General features: G+C 37.8%; 1 protein-coding gene across 2 annotated transcripts; it reads left to right on the forward strand.

Moving 5' to 3' along the window:
* The first annotated feature begins 5,894 nt into the window (after positions 1 to 5,894).
* LOC104766999 (transportin-1-like) lies at positions 5,895 to 10,945 on the forward strand. Of its 2 annotated transcripts, none has more exons than XM_010491003.3 (23): positions 5,895 to 6,029; positions 6,236 to 6,321; positions 6,421 to 6,490; positions 6,591 to 6,638; positions 6,719 to 6,748; positions 6,975 to 7,094; positions 7,162 to 7,275; positions 7,369 to 7,467; positions 7,546 to 7,671; positions 7,818 to 7,892; positions 8,009 to 8,080; positions 8,236 to 8,346; positions 8,577 to 8,660; positions 8,851 to 8,958; positions 9,121 to 9,222; positions 9,373 to 9,435; positions 9,513 to 9,587; positions 9,678 to 9,749; positions 9,833 to 9,993; positions 10,058 to 10,112; positions 10,192 to 10,260; positions 10,368 to 10,427; positions 10,540 to 10,945. In XM_010491003.3, exons 2-23 carry the CDS (start codon positions 6,254 to 6,256, stop codon positions 10,624 to 10,626), a joined length of 1,869 nt encoding a protein of 622 aa, XP_010489305.2. In that variant the 5' UTR covers positions 5,895 to 6,029; positions 6,236 to 6,253; the 3' UTR covers positions 10,627 to 10,945. The 2 variants fall into 2 exon arrangements, with proteins under 2 accessions (XP_010489305.2, XP_087356592.1); XM_087500466.1 differs by having other exon boundaries at positions 5,903 to 6,029; positions 6,239 to 6,321.
* Positions 10,946 to 17,561: the final 6,616 nt, after the last annotated feature.

The raw sequence follows: 17,561 nt of genomic DNA on the forward strand, positions 1-17,561 counted from the left end.
GTGTTGGCTCTATGTTGAAGGTCCAATTTCGTATAATTGAGAAGATAAGATGAGGTAATAGTTTGGTTTTGAAGGTTCAATTTCGGGTCCAATTTCTTTTTTTTTTTGGGTTCGCGCTATGTGGATTGAATTGTTGTTTTTTATTGTCTTTTGTAGTGTGAACGATGTGGAAGTAACATTCACTATTTGTTTTGGTGGGTATTGGACCACGAATGATGGGGAAGATGCTTATATTGGTAGTCCGATGTCAATGTTTGATTGTAAGGCTGAAGAATTTTATACGATGATGGGAAATCATTTTGGTGAGTCTTTATATGGCAAAAAATTGTGGTATTGTTACCCTTTTGAAGATTGTATAGAGCGAAGGAAATTTAGTGCAACTAATTTCAGTAAGATGTGTCGTGGGGTTCGATGGGTTAAAGTTGTTAACGTGTTTGTGACGGAAGCAACAAAGGAACATTGATGTGTCTGTATTTTATAGGGTTTTAACAATAGTTTTTACATTTGTTTTGAGTCTTTTATTGAGTCAAAGCGTGCTTTTAGAGTATTTTTAGTATTTTGTGAGTTTGTACAGGTGTTAGGTTACTTTGGAAGGAAACTGTGTGTTTTGGGGATGAAAACATGCATCTGGAGCCAATTTGGTGAAGACTGATAAAACTAGCAAGCAGTTGGAGTAAACGCAGAAAAACACCTAGGATAGACCGATCTCACTTGGGATCGACGGGTCCCATACCCAAATCAACTTTTCCAATTTCTGTTTTAAACCGACTTTTAGGGTCTATTTTAGTATTTAAGCTAAAGGCTCAACCTCTAGAGGGACAACTTTTATTTTACGCCACCTTTGAGCACTTGTAAGTTTTGGGGAGAAGATCTCTAATCCTTTTTAACCCCTCTTTACTTTTCTATTGCAATTCAATTATGCTTTTTTCATCTTTGATTTGATGTTTTTGTTTCTCTATGTCTGAGTAGTTTCTAAATTGGGTTTCGGGTTTCAAAGGGGTTTATGATTCTCTAGCGTAGGTGTTCCAGATTTGGGGTTGATCTAATTTGTTCTTCTTCTATTGTTGTTCTTAATGCTTAAACTAGACTAGCTACCTAGTTTCTGATCTTAGATTTAGTTCATCTAGACACCGAAAGTGTTATTGAGTTGCTTGAAAAGATCATAGGTGAGCAAGGTGATCCTTAGCCGATGATAGTAGAAGTTAAGACACTTTTTGAACTAATCAAACCTGGACTTGTTAATGCTTGCTTGTTTTGCTAGATTCAAACGAGAGTTTAGGGTTTAATAAACTCATTGCTTAGATAGCCATCCCTGCGAGAGTAGGTTAGCTTTACAACCAAGATTTGAGTTCTAGAACGATGTCAAATGTGTCCCTATCTAATCACCTAAGTTCGTGGTTGTATTCCCTATTGATTTCCTGCACCCACTGTTTCCTTTTTGATTTAAAATAACTTGTTTACTTTCTGTTTTTGATTAGTTGATTCACAAACACTACAAGAAAACATGGAATTGCCGACTGCAAGTTGCAACTTAAAACACAGTCGCTAAATTTAGCGAGTGAATTGCGATTATTATTATACTGAGTGGCTACTAAAATAGAACAGTCGCCTAATAGACGCTAATTCGAGACTGATGCATAATGTCACAGTATAGTCGCCAATTTGCGACTAATTTGGAGACCAATTTGACAGCCGCTAAAAATTGCGACTAAGAGCTACTATTTCGCGACTGCTTTATTTAATTTGGGTCTTAACAAAATTTAGGCTGTAACAAAACGACGAAAGCCCAATTCTTATTTGTTTTCTTCCCCGATCAAACCCTAATCCCTCATTTCTTTTCTTAATGTTGCTTCTTATTTGAGACCAAATGGTGAATTGTTTCAGACGAAACCTCAAAACCCTAGATCTAAATTCCTCTCAATCGAGAAACCTCCTTGTATCTCTCGATTTTGATGGCTGGAGTAAAGAAAAGAGGAGGAGGAAGAAGAAACAACTCAAATCAAATTTCTGGAACCTCAGAAACGGAGAATCGAAGACCCGCTAATCGTTCTAGCCAGTATGCCTTCACGCCGGCGAACCAGCGAGACCCAGACACTGATTCTCAGGGAATTTCTGTCCCAATCCTCTAGTTTCCAGCGAGACCTACACCTACTTACAGAGACTATCCACTTCCGACAAAACTGTTCCAGAACTCGAGGAGCTTTCCTGGAGTATCCCTTCCAGCGAAGCTACAATCAGGCATCCTTTTCCTCAACCTCTCGCCTATGCGATGAATCCGCCAGAATTCTCGAGTCAAATTCGAGAGTCTCCTCAACCTTCAGTCACGAATCATCCTCGAAAGTCTCCTCTATCTGGACAGTCTTCTCACGTCTCAAATCATCGTCTACCCTCTTCCCAACCTCGAGCAGCCTCTACATCGCATCACAATTCTCAAGCGCAAAACTCACATGAGGAAGAAGAAGAAGAAGCTGATTCTGAGAATGACAGTTTAAGGTAATCAAATCTCCCAGTTGATGTACTCGCTTCTTTACATGACATGCTTGTCCAGCCAGGCCATGAGTTGTATACCACTGTCCTCTCTCCCACATTAGAGCGTGGAACCACTTGGTAAGATTATAATTTTTAGTTGATTAGACTGATTAGAATTTTTATTGGATTGATTAGAATTTTTAGCTTTGTTTGTGTTTGGAACACTTGTGTTTGTGTTTGATTAGAATTTTGTACTTTCGATTTGTTTATGTTTGAAGGTTTGTTTGTGTTTGATTAGAATTTTACTTTCGATTTGTTTGTGTTTGAAGGTTTGGTAAGGACAAGACAAAACTTACCCGAAAGATTACAAAAGTGTTTACAAACAAGTTTGATGGGCCATATTACAGTTGGGTTTGTGTTTCTAATGAAAAAAGAGAAAAATACTTCTTTGAATTTGCGGTAAACTTCTATTCCTTTCAATTTGATTTCTCTATTTATAGTTTTTTTTTGGTTTTTTATCACTAACACTAGTCTTCTTTTGTAGAAAACACACACCTGGGATCCCTCACTAACCGGTGTGGTTCAAGAAAAGTTCTACACAATTTGTCAAAACCGTATGAAAGACATGGTTTCCAAGGCAGCAGCTCAGCGAGATCAAGCGAAACCGACTTGGATTGAGGAAACTATTTGGAAAGAAATGTGTGACTATTGGAACACAGAAGAAGCCATGGAAAAGAGTGCAACCACTTCAGCAGCTCGAATGTCTGACCGTAATGGTCTTGGCCCTCACAAGCATGTATCAAGCCGAAGTCTTACTTACAAATCGAACAAGAGATGGTGAGTTACATCATAACCTTTTCATTGTTTAATAAGTTACATCAGATGGTTCATAATCTTTTCATTGTTTAATAAGTTACATCAGATGGTTCCTAACCTTTTCATTGTCTAACATTTCAGGAAGTGGAATTGGGAAGACCGCCAACTATTCTTGAAGTTTTCCTCAGGACTCATACCAAAAAAGATGGTACTTTTGTAGATAAGAAAGCGCAAGCAGTTCATGAGGCATATAAGAAAAAAGGGAAGCTAAGTTGGCTGCTCTGGATAATGACGAGTCTTCTGATGGTACTTCACGTCAATCATAGCTATCTCATGAGGAGGATGATGAGCTCTTTCTTCAGGTAATTTGCTTCTTTCTAATAAGCTATTAAGTTTTTCATTGTTAAGTAATTATGTTAACTTTTTCTCTTTGTTTTGTTTATGCAGTCTACTTTCATAAGCGATAGAGGAACATACTTTGGAGTTGGAAGCCTAGGGAGTTACATCAACAGGAAGCGGAAGTTCCCTGGAAGCTCTTCTTCTTTCACAAGCCTGCAACAACAGCTTGAAGAAGCTAGCCGCAAAATAGAGAAACAAGCAGCTCTACAAGCAGAGCGTAACGCAAAGGCTTTACGGGTTGCAGCTGAGGCTTTACCGGTTGCATCTGAGCAACAAGCAGAGATCACACGCTTGGTGAGCTTCCACAAGACTAACCCAAACTATGTCGCCTTCCTCGAGTCTCAAACCAATGACCCTTACCCTGCTGATGTTCAAAGTTAGGTTCCTTCACTATCCCTCCTTCCCTCATGATCTTTAAAACTTTTGTAATGGTTGTACTTGTACTCTTGGAATGGCTGTTTGGATGTTTTCTGGAACTTATGTTGGATGTATGTTGAAACTTATGTCTTTGTTTAATTTCATGTTTGTTATGTTTTAGTTATAGTTTTCATAATCAGTTTTGGTATTACAAAATCAAATAGTTGGATTTTTTAAAAAACATTATAATTAAACAGTCGTAAAACAATCACTGAAACATACACAAATCAGTATCCAAAACAGTCGCAAATGAGTAACCATGTCAGTCGCTAAAGCGTTGCAATTCAGTTGCAACTTTAGCGACTGTTTGGCGAGGGAAGAAGAACGACCAAAATTATCAGTCGCCAATTAGTAGCTCCGTGTCGACTATTTAGCGACTGATTATTTTAGCGATGCTCTTTTAGCGATTACATATGTCAGTCGCCAATCAGTCGTTACTAAGTAGTTTGCGACTATATAGTGACTGTTTTTGTAGTCGGTAATTCCATGTTTTCTTGTACTGAAAAATTTCCTTTGTCTTAGCTATATTTGATCTTCATAATTTCACAGTGCAATTGCTTGGTGTCTGAGGATTCGTTTCTAAAGTGTTACAACGATACCACTAGATCGTGGTTGAGTACACATTAGGTTATTAATTTACCTTTGATCAAACATGAAAGAGATGCAGATCCCTATGAGGAGGAACTGAGAGTTGAAAGAAATGTATATGGCTCATTTTGTTGATGATGATGAGGATGAAGAGTTTGACTACCATAATACTCCTCTCAACTCTGATGATGAAGGTGATGAGGAGAGTCATCTCGACACTCATTCTCTTTCTTAAGAAGAAGAAGACAAACTCTAATTTAAATTTCTTCCTCCAAATCAATTTTAATCCTCCAATTGTAAAACAATGACATTTTTTTTTTGCACAACACACGCCAAAATGACAAAACGACATTGTTTTGTCAAGTCAAAGTTCCACGTCAATGCTGAATCAGCAACCGTTAAGCTTGCACTAATCACAGTTTGAGCAGATGTCGAAACTTACAAAATTTATAGAGTTTAGGTAGGAAATTTGAAATTAATTAAATAGAGTTTAGGCTGTAATTTTCAGGGTGTCAAAGTTGGGGTATGAAAAAGCGTTTAAGAAATAGTTGGAGTAGATTTTGACCATTTTTCCCGAATCTTTACGTAATATATTTTTATTAATAGTTTAATTGACGAACTTAAGATAGATTCACTAATATGTGCGAGTTATATCATTAGAACCTTTTACTTATGATTGTACAATTTAGTTGAGGAATTTTAAACTAGATTAGCCAACATAGAAGGATTTTGCCTAGAACAAGTATCTAGAAAATCCTCTAGACATAATTTTTGATGGCAGCCAATATAGAAGGATTTTGCCTAGAATAAGTATCTAGAAAAGTCTCTGGACATAATCAAACCTTAAATTTTGATGAGAAGGAAAAAATGACTTTACCAGTATTCCATGAAATAAATTTTGTATGAACATGCTGCAAATATATATTGGTGCCTAAAATCCTTGTTTCATGGGTAATACTAAGCAAACTCTTTACTAACTAAACTCTATTATATTTTTAATTTTTGTATGAAAATGCTTGACCAAATATATATTGGCGCTTAAAGCCCTCGTTTGATGGGCTTTAGTCCAGAGCCGACTCTTAACTAATAAACTCTATTATATTTGTAAAATTATCATTTTACCCTTTTACATTATATTATTAACAAACATACCATTTTTCCAAAATAAAAAGCTTTAAAACTAAACCCTAGTTTTTTTCTTTCTCTTAAAATTACTCGCCGCTACGTCTCTCTCTCTCTTTCTCTTACCGCCTCATCCGTCTGGATCCCAGTCGTGTTGCTCTGTATCCCAGTCGGGTCGCTTTCTCGTTTTCTGTTTGTTTCCTTTCGTACAACATTGGGTAAGTTTAGTTTTCTTTTCGATTTATTTTCTTCTAGATTTGCAAAATTTCATATGAATTTGTGATGTAAATATTGTTTAACCAAATATTTTATGTTATTTTGGTCTTAAATTCATATATTTTTAAATTTATTAATGCTAAAAGATTGGTAAATTTAAATTTAATAGACATAAATTTTTTAGATGGCTTTATTTTTTCTATTTCAGCAGCATCTCTTGAATTTCATGGCAGAGAAGGCACATGTAATGAAAGAGCTCAATGAAAAAGTATCTCTTACAGCATCTAAATTTTGGTAAAATCTTTTTCTCTTATGTTCTGTTTTTATCCTTTTTTAAACTGATTTTTACATCCCTGTCTTTATTTGTTCTCTAACTATATCATTGTTTGCTAGGCCTCCATACTATGACGCTCATCAGCTGAAACCAAAAGACTTAAAGGAGTTATTGCCAGGCTTAATTCCAGTATAATGATATTTATCCTTTCTATCTTGTATATATTGTTGCAGAACTAAACATTTTCTTAGTGGCTGTAGTTTAACACTTCCATAAAATTCTTTATCAGGTGTTGCTTTCAGACATGGCTTACGATGAATCACTTATGGATGAAAAGGTTTCTTTCCCGTTGATCATATATGGTTTGTCACATTTTTCAAATTATATGAAATGTTTGAAAGCAATTTTCTTTTGTAGGAGGATGAATCTCAACCAGATATAGATCAGGTGCAGTTATGTGTTATTGTGACCTTGATTATTCTTTAAAACGATTTTATTCAATTCTTGTTCATTTTACTATTTTATATGATTTGAAGCCTCGTTTTCATACATTATCTATTTATTTTATGTGATCTGATATAAGCACACAAGTTGTGTTGTGTTTAATAGAATGGGTTATATATACAATGCAAATATATTAGTTATATTAATCATTTTTTATGATTGTCTCTAGGCACATAGTGGTGACTTGTTTAATGTGGGAAATTTAAGAGCACGCAGTGTAAAATTTATTGGCGTTCTCTCTGATTTATATGGAGATGATATTCTTCAAACACTCATGCCCCTTATTGAGGTAAATATTATTAATTTTTGTTGGTATATCGAACTGAAAAAGAATAGCTAACAACATGTTATTCTAGGTAAAAATATCAAAATCTGATGATGAGACTTGGAAAGAAAGGGAAGCTGCTGTTTTTGCTCTTGGAGCTATTGCTGAAGGATGCTGTAAATTTTTTTACACTCATTTGTGTGAGGCAAGTTCATAAATGATCATTTGTTATCTCCTATATATAATATGTATCCGTTAATAAAAAGTTTACTAATATTCGAGTGCCTTGCCTATGCAGATTGTAGCAATCCTTCTTCCTCTTTTAGATGATAAGTATCCTCTCATACGAAGCATATCGTGCTGGACACTTTCTCAATTTGGCACATATGTTTTTAAGGTATGATCGAACAAGATATTTTTGGCTTCTACTTATTCAAACAATCTTTTTAAATGATTTGATACTATTATTTTACAGGAAGATGATGATCTGAAGAATTCTGAGCTATTTGAGAAAGCTCTTAAGGGTCTTCTTCCCAAACTTTTGGATACAAGCAACCGGGTCCAGAAGGCGGCATGTCTAGCTTTGATAACTATTGAAGAGGTAACTATTCGTTTTGCAATTTTCTATATTATTATGTCAAGTGTAGAGAACTTCTATAGGGCTTAGCGTTAGCTTAACTAATAGTATCAAATCATTTAATAAATTGATCTTTGTTGAGAAAAAATAATTTATTTGTCAACTTGTAGGATGCTGGAGAAAACTTAGTGCCACACCTGAGTATCATACTACGCCATCTAATGCGCGCTCTTGAAATGTATCAGGTCGTTAAATTTTCTTAAAGTTAAATACATTGCCATACTAAATCTTATGCAGCTATTATAGACTTCAAACAATATTTTTTTGTTGACTACCTAACATATTGCCTTCATACATCCAGAGGCAGAACTTAAAGTTTGTTTATGATGGTATTAGAGCACTGGCAGATTCAGTTGGAATCGATCTGAATGAGGTATGTGTACGGTTAATATGGTCTTGTAAATTTAGCTATATGGCGAGTAATATATATATATATATATATATATATGTATATATATATATATATATTCTTTTTAATAGTGATAGTTTCACATGTTTTAACCTACTTAAAACTAACCCCTTATGCAGCCTAATTATCTTGAGATTTTGATGCCCCCACTGGTTTCAAAGTTGCAACAAACTTCAAGTTCAGATAAAGATGTAATTCATTTGCTAAAATGCTTCACATCCCTTTGTGAGGTATATGGTACTACTTGTCAAACTACATAAGGATATATATGTACGGTCTTTAATTTCTAGATTATCCTAAATTATCCTAGTAAGTGAACATTTTGTTAGTTTTAAGAACTCAAATTAAATATGGGGTTGAAAACTTCTTGCATTTGATAAATGGTTAATTTGAGAGCCTAATATTGCTACTAACACTATGAACAATCTATTTATGACAAAGTTGTGTTTCCATGTTTCAGGCTTTAGAAGTAGGATTCGCTCCATTTGCTCTGTCTGTTTTCCAGATAAGCCTGGATATCATCCAACAACAACAACTAGCTAAGGTTCAATTCATAATTCTATGAAATCATTTCAATAGAGACTTGGAGCGATCATTTTCCATTTTTTTTGTTTTAATTTTTTTTTTTCACATGCTTGAGTTTAGAAACAATTCTACATTTTATTAGGGCTTATACATAACTATTGCATGCTTTTGTTTGTTGTTTAATTATAGCTTACTTGTGTTGGTTTTAGGTTAACCATGCTTTTGCTGGGGCTGAATACGACAAAAGGATCATTGTTAGTTCTCTTGAACTTGTTTCTGGACTTGCTCAAGGACCTGGCAGTGGGATAAAATCTATGGTACTCCCGTTCTTGATGTCTTGTTCACACGGTTTTGTACTCATGATCACCCAGTGAATTTACTCAATTAGTTTCGCTAATATCAAAGTTGTATTTTATAATATGACCCATTTTATTGTCAAAACCGGATGTATGTATACTCACATCATCGCTCTTACGTAGGTTTCACAAAGTAATCTACTGGACTTGCTTCTCAAGTGTTGCATGGATGAAACTCCTGATGTCAGAGAAACTGCTTTTGCCCTTATGTATGATCTTGTAATGGTAAGGTGTACTTTTATTCGTCAAGCTAATTTCCTTTAACATGTTCAAATTAATGTCAGGGAGAGTGACAGTTACTAGTTATGTGAGATTATGTCATCATTTATGCTAGATGTGTTAAAGTAATCATTGGTTTTTGGATATGACTAACAGGTATTTCCGCTTTATCTACAACCCCGCGTGCCTGAGTTCCTCGTCATCGCAAGCCAACAACTGGTTGGTATCCAAATTACATTGCTATGATACATTTTCTCTTTGTTTATTGTATTTGACTGTATTTTTGCTTTGTAAAGAGTGGAAATTTTACTGGAGAAAATCTTGGTTCTGCGAACAATGCTTGTAAAGCAATTGGAGAATTAGCGTTCGAGGTAATACCAGTTTGATATATATTTACGATTTATGTTTGAAGTTTCTGGTTAAGAGCAAACTCATAAATGAGAAGAACTCAACATTTTCAGTTCGGTCAAGAAGTCTCACGAATCGTGACCAATGTCGTCTCTTCCTTAGGCTTGATTCTTCAACATGGAGAAGTGAGTCTAGCAGCCTTATCAATTCAAGATTTTACAGGCCATGTCTAAGTATGCCTTTTTTGTTGTTGTTAATAAAAAAATAGGCATTAGTTGTGAGGAGCGCAACTACACTACTTGAATGCAATACGATTGACCTAACTGTGAACAGTGCAATTACCCTTGGAATACTAGCATGGATTCGTCCAGACCTCGTTCCACCACACATGGAGTACTCTATGAAGGCTTGGTGCAAGACATTGGCAACGTTAGTGAACCTTTGTCTTGGATTTGGCTTTGTAAAATTGTTTCTAACTACACTTTCTTTTCAGGTTAGCTGATGATGACATTACGAAAGAAGCTGCATTTAGTGGGTTATGTGAAATGGTAATTCTTCTCTCTGATTTTTGCTTTGTTATAACATTGATTCAAGTTTGATATTTTACAAGTGTTCTCCATAATTTAGGTTAAAGCGAATCCATCAGTTGGCAGCAGCTCAGTTGCTTACATATGCTTAGCCTTTGCAAGCTGGGAAGTAAGTGAAAACAGAATTAATTGTGACAACTCTCCTAGCACTATTCCATCTTTTCACTAAGCTTTTGAACAATTGGTTGTGACGATTTAACTTTATTTTATTCGTAGGAAATAAGAAACGAGGACCTCCAAACCGAATTCATTCGAGTGCTGAACGGCTACAAAAGCGTAAGTTTTAAGTTCATACTTTAACCAAAGAAGCCCAAATGTTTGTTAGTGTACATTAGAAGTAATCTGATGTCAAATTGTTGATGTTTTTTATTTAATCTTTTCGGTTCAGATGCTAGGAAGAAACTCATGGGCTGATTGTGTATCTGGTTTGGATCCTCTTGTTAAAGAAAGGCTTGCGAGGTGGTATCGGATGTGAGATTGATCGTGTACACTGATTAGTCTCAACTCCGAGAGATCTGCTCTGCTAATTGATGTAGCGGACAACATGGTCTTGATGGGCTTTATCCGGTGTTTGCTTTTCCATCAAGAAAGAGTCGGTGTTTAGTTTTTGTTTTGCGATTTCGTTTAGATTTGGATAGACTTGAGTTTTTATTTGGCTTTATCTATTTTCTTTAGGATCAAGTTTCGTGAGTCTTTACACTTCTCTATAAATAGAGCTTGTGATCACCTATGTACCCCACCTTTGAATTGAATAAGAAAAAACTAAAAAAAGAGGCAATTTAAATTGCCCATAAGATCTTGCTTTGCGTAAGACCTGAGAGGAGGACTCTCGCCCTGTTCCGCGTCCGTTGATACCCTGTTCGCACCGTCTTCTCTCTGTTCTTCCCCTAGGAAAACAGAGCCTCGCCGTTGCTCACACTATCCCCTCCGCTTCACCTCTTTCGCTCTGCATCATTTGCTATCAGATTCACACCGGTCCTGCGTGTTTCTCGATGGCTCCACCAACCAAACCCCTACCCCCTGCCACTGATGACAAACCTCTAATCCTTACTGATCCAACAGATCTCGTCTCTTTACAAAAAAACATGAACGCGATGCACCTCAACACACAGCGTGCGTTCCACGCCTCTCTGCAGGAGTTAGGCGCGATGCTTGTTGATGCTATCAAAGGTCTCGACTACACTCTTGGCGAACGCCATCAACAACTTGCTAACGTGGCTGACGGTTAGAACCTCCAACTTCAGGAGATCCGCGACACATGTGGCCTTGATGCTGACAATCCTCGTCCTAGATACAATGACTTGCGTTGGGAAACATGATTCAAGATCGAGTTCCTAGAATTTCATGGAGGCATCCGAGGAGATTCCCTTCTAGATTGGATCATGACAGTCGAAGAAATTCTAAATTTCAAGAACGTTCCCGATGATCGTCGTGTTCCACTTGTTGCCACGCGATTTCGTAGCCACGCAGCGTCCTGGTGACAACAACTGAAGACAATGAGGTCACGCAGCGGCAAACCTCCAATCAACTCCTGGGAAAAGCTGAAACAGAAGTTGAAATCGACCTTTCTTGATACGCCCAAATTCAAGGATCACTCAGCCGGATTAGAAAGGATAGAAACTCGCCAAGGTGCAAGGTGCAACAAGGGAGATTTGATGGATTGAGGGGTCGCACAGCAGTTGCGGAAGGCTGCTGATATTCCCAACTCCAATCGCTGCTAGATATGACACACTAGTCCAGCAAGAGGAGGCTGTTACTTGGATGTTACACACCAAGAAACAAAGAAATGTTCTAGACAAAGAACAAAGATATAGACTCATAAAATGAAAAGGAAATTGATTGATTATTCTCAAATGAGATTACATGAGTTTATATAGTGATAAGAAACTTGGTAACAAAGCCAAGTATTGATTATTCTTGAAACTAAAAGATAATAAAGATTCAACTCTTGGTGCATGTTTCTCTTCCCAAGGTATCATTCCCAAGGTGAGTTGAACTCCATTTTCGTCATCCCTCTTTGACCACAAAATAAAGTGATTATTTTGGGCTTTTTTAGACTTGAATTAGGCTCAAAGTGGGCTGGACTTGATAGATATCATCTCCAATATTTTTTCCCATGCTCTCTTTGGCCATAAGCTCTTGAATAAGCCCATTTAGTGCATTTCTTAGCTTCTTAGCTTTTGCTCTAGTCATTGGTCCTTCAGGTACAAGCAATGGTTCCTCCGCTACAAGCTCCTCAGGTTCAAGCTCAACTACAAATTCCTCAGGTTCAAGCTCAGCTACAATCTCCTCCTCCTTAGCTCCATCCATGATCACATCATCCCCCTACTCTTGAAAAGGATTTGACCTCAAATCTGGATCATCTGCCACAAATGGAGCCAAATCAGCAACATTAAAAATCGAACTCACTTTGTACTTACCTTGCAAGTCGAGTTTGTAAGCATTGTCACTGATTTTTGTCAAGACTTTGAATGGACCATCGACCCGTGGCATTAACTTAGACTCCCTTTCAGCTGGGAAACGTTCTTTTCTCAAGTGTATCCACACTAGATCTCCCACTTTAAACACCAGCTGACGTCATCCTTTGTTTGCATGCTTCTCATATTGCTTTGTCTTTGCTTCAATATTGAGTCGGGATTTCTCATGAATCTGCTTAACAAGTTCAGCTTTTGTTTTCCCATCCATACTAACTCTTTCACTCAAAGGCAAAGAGATTAGATCCAAAGGCGTTAGAGGATTGAAACCATAGACAATTTGGAAAGGAGAATACTTAGTAGCAGAATGAACTGAATGATCATATGCAAACTCAACATGAGGCAAACATTCTTCCCAAGATTTGATGTTCATTTTAATGATAGCACGCAAAAGAGTAGACAAAGTTCTATTCACTACATCGGTTTGTCCGTCAGTTTGAGGATGACATTTAGTTGAAAACAACAGATTAGTTCCTAACTTAGACCACAAAGTTTTCCAGAAATAGCTTAAGAACTTAGTATCTCTATCATAAACAATAGTTCTAGGCATGCCATGCAATCGCACAATTTCTCTAAAGAACAATTCAGCAACGTTTGTAGCATCATCAGTTTTGTGACATGGGATGAAGTGTGCCATCTTACAAAATCTATCAACAACCACAAAGACAGAATCTCTACCTTTCTTGGTTCTAGGTAATACTAACACAAAATCCATTGATAGATCAGTCCAAGGTTCAGTAGGAATGGGTAAAGGAGTATACAAACCGTGGAGTTGAAGTTTAAACTTAGCTTGCTTACAAGTGACACACCTCCCACATATTCTTTCCACATCTCTCATTAAGCTCGGCCAGTGGAAATGCTCATGAACCACTTTGTAGGTCTTCTTTACTCCAAAATGTCCCATCAGTCCACCTCCATGTGCTTCCCTGACAAATAACTCCCTCAAAGAACATTGGGGCACACAAAGACGGTTATCAAAGAATAGGAAACCAGACATTTGATAATATTTCCCATAAGCGACTTTAGAGCATTTTCTATAAATCTCTTTAAAATCCTGGTCAGTTGTATACAATTGCTTTATGAACTCAAAACCAAGCAACTTAGTCTCAAGAGCTGAAAGAAGAACATACCTTCTAGACAAGGCATCGGTCACCACATTTTCCTTACCTTGTTTGTATTTTATGACGTAGGGAAAGGTCTCAATGAATTCAACCCAACGTGCGTGCCTTTTGTTCAACTTTTGCTGGCCTTTGAGGTGCTTCAAGGATTGGTGATCTGTGTGAGTTACAAACTCCTTTGGCCAAAGATAATGTTGCCATGTTTGGAGTTCCCTAACCAAAGTGTATATCTCGTGGTCATAAGTGGGGTAATTGAGTGTGGCTCCTCCCAATTTCTCGCTGAAGTAGGCAATGGGTTTCTTTTCCTGCATCCACACAGCACCAATACCCACTCCTGAGGCATCACATTCTATCTCAAAAGTTTTGGAGAAATCCGGAAGTGTAAGTAAAGGAGCTTGAGTTAACTTCCCTTTAAGTATCTGAAACGCCTCCTCCTGTGCTTGTTCCCACTTGAAACCAACATTCTTCTTGATTACCTCTGTTAGTGGAGCTGCTATTGTGCTGAAGTTCTGAAGAAACCTCCGGTAGAACCTAGATAGCCCATGAAAGCTCCTTACCTCTCCAACGGTTTTGGGGCTAGGCCAATCACGTATTGCCTTGATCTTTTCTTCATCCACCCTGAGTCCATCAGCACCTACAATAAAACCTAAGAAAACCACGTGATCTGTTCCAAAAGAGCACTTCTTAAGATTTGCAAATAACCTTTATTTCCTAAGGACGTCTAGGACAGATTTCAAATGCAGCTTATGTTCCTCACGGTTCTTGCTATAGATAAGAATGTCATCAAAGTAGACAACAACAAAATGACCAATAAAAGATCGCAAGATATGATTCATCAAACGCATGAATGTACTAGGTGCATTAGTAAGGCCAAAAGGCATGACAAGCCACTCATACAATCCTAGTTTAGTTTTGAATGCGGTCTTCCATTCATCACCTTCTTTCATGCGAATTTGGTGATAACCACTTTTCAAATATATTTTTGAGAAAACAGAAGAACCATGCAATTCATCTAGCATGTCATCAAGCCTAGGGATCGGATGCCTATACTTTACCGTAATATTATTGATGGCATGACAGTCTACACACATGCGCCAAGAGCCATCCTTCTTAGGCACAAGGAGAACAGGTACAACACATGAGCTTAGGCTCTCCTTGATGTAACCTTTTTCAAGAAGTTCTCCAATCAGCTTTTGAAGTTCCTTTGTTTCCAACGGATTGGTTCGATAAGCCGGCCGGTTTGGAAGTAACGCACCTGGGATGAAATCAATTTGGTGTTTTATACCTCTTATTGGCGGCAAACCGTTAGGGTTCTCTTCTGGAAAGATATCTGAGAATTCCTGCAAAACATCTATCAAATCACTCGGGAGCTCCGGTGCAAGGTCAGAAAATGCTATTAGTGTTTCTTTATACACAAGTAAAAGCAATGGCTGTTGAGAGTACAAAAAATTCCTTACTTGACTCTCTTTGATAAAGAAGTTGAAGTTCTTAGGAGATACCTCAGGTTTTGCTGGTTTAATTTCTTTGTCTCGGCTTTTCTTCAACTGGACCTGGTCTTGATGGACCTCCAACGGAGTTAAAGGAACCAGAGTGATCTTCTTTCCTTTATGCTCAAAGGAATGCCGGTTGGTGTAGCCATCATGTATCGCCCTCATGTCAAACTGCCAAGGTCGTCCTAGAAGGATATGGCTTGCATCCATAGGAAGGACATTGCACATGATCTCGTCTTCATATCGGCCGATGGTAAGAGGAACCGTGACTTGCTCCCTGATGTACTGTTTGCCCGTTTCATTCAACCATTCCAGTTTAAAGGGACGAGGATGAGGTCTGGTCTCAAGTCCAAGCTTCCTAAGAAGAGTATCACTAGCAACATTAGTACAGCTTCCACCGTCAATGATTAAAGAACAAACTTTATTGTGAACTAAACATCTAGAGTGAAAGAGATTCTCCCTTTGTTCCCGGTCATTAGACTTAGGCGGAACGCTCAATGATCTCCTAGTGACCAGAAGTGTCCCTTGAGTTGGATATTCAAACTGCTCTTCCTCTTCGTCAAAGATTGGACCGAGATCTTTCTCTTTTTCTTTATCTTCCTCGGACTCCACATCACCGTTGTCTAGGAGGATAATTACCTTTTGATTCGTACATTTGTTGGCATAATGTCCAAGTCCTTGACATTTGAAACACCGAATATCTCTTGCCCGATTGTTGGTCTCGACTGCCTTTCCTTTATCAAGAAGAGTAGGAGCATTAGTCTTAAAAACTGAATTTGATGGGGTTGGAGACTTACCTTTATCTTGATAACTTGGTTTTGGAGCAAAGGAAGGTTTAAAGAAACCCTTCCTCTTGGTTTGTTGTTCGATTAGAATCGCCTTGTGCAACATTCCCTCCAAGCTTTCATATTCTTGAAGCTCCATTCTGTCATGAATGTCCCGATTGAGGCCTGCAAGGAATCTGGCCATGGTAGCTTCTAAGGTTTCATCTACATCCGCCTTGATCATTAAGCTTTCCATTTCCTGGAAATAGTCCTCCACAGATTTGGTTCCTTGAAGCAAGCGTCTGAGTTTTTGGTGGAGATCTATGTGGTAATGAACCGACACAAACCGTTTCCTCATCAAGGTAGTGAGCTCATCCCATGAAGCTATTGGTCTTCCACTTGTCGTTCTCCTGTGAGTCATAACTTGATCATACCAGTTAATAGCATAACCTATAAAGTCAGTTGCTGCTAACCTAACCTTCCCGAGTTCCGAAAAGTTTTGACAATCGAACATAAAATCCATTTTTCTTTCCCATTCTAAGTAAACATCCGGATCGTTTTTACCTTCAAAGGTTGGAATTTTAAGCTTTAAACCACCTAAATTGTCATTTCTTGTACCAAAAGGATTAACATCACCTTGATCATGGTTTCTATGACTTCGTCTAGGTCGGTTGGTGGATCGATCATCTTCTTCATGGAACTCCTCTTCTTCAATTTCCTCCTCAGGCCGGTGAGTCCTCCTTGAACGTTCTCTCCTGGCTGCGGGTCTAGAACGGGTTTGTTGGTTCTTCTGAATCTCGTTGAGCCTCTAGTGTAGTTCTTCTAGACATGTATTCATAAGGTTAGTAATAGTGTCATTCAATGCCCGCATTTGCAAGTTAGATAGTCCGGCGACTGAATTTCCTGGCCGATCTATTTCTCCATCACTTTCCATGGTTTCCTGAAAACTTAACACCAAAAGTTAGCAGATAAAAAATCCTCACACACAAAAGTGTTTCTCTCAATTTTGGTAGGTCACTCAAGAGCTTTCTCTCTAAGTTCTAAGAGAACAAATCCAAGCAACCCAATGGAATTCCCAAGCAACAAGGGAAGAAGGAAGATAGAAAGACAACATGATTTGAAATCTGTTTTAACCACTCCAAGGCTGGATTTCTCCTCAGCCAGCAGGATTTCTCTTCCACCACCTAGCCAAATGCAAATCTTTTTTTTTATTTTTCTAATATTAGGATTTTTTTTTTCTCGTTTTTTTTTTTCTTTTTTTTTTTTGAAAATAGAAATGGCCTAGGTAAGGAGATGGCCCAGATTTGAGATAGAAAGAAGAAGAAGTATTTAGAAATGGAAGATGAGAAGATGAACAGACAAATACCGGTTGAGTGGCTCTGATACCACTTGATACGCCCCAATTCGAGGATCACTCAGCAGGATTAGATAGGACAGAAACTCGCCAAGGTGCAAGGTGCAACAAGAGAGATTTGATAGATTGAGGGGTCGCACAACAGTTGTGGAAGGCTGCTGATATTCCCAACTCCAATCGCTGCTAGATATGACACACTAGTCCATCAAG

Source organism: Camelina sativa, chromosome 19 (assembly GCF_030686135.1).
Source record: "Camelina sativa cultivar CO46 ecotype springtype chromosome 19, ASM3068613v1".
Taxonomy (NCBI): Eukaryota; Viridiplantae; Streptophyta; class Magnoliopsida; order Brassicales; family Brassicaceae; genus Camelina; species Camelina sativa.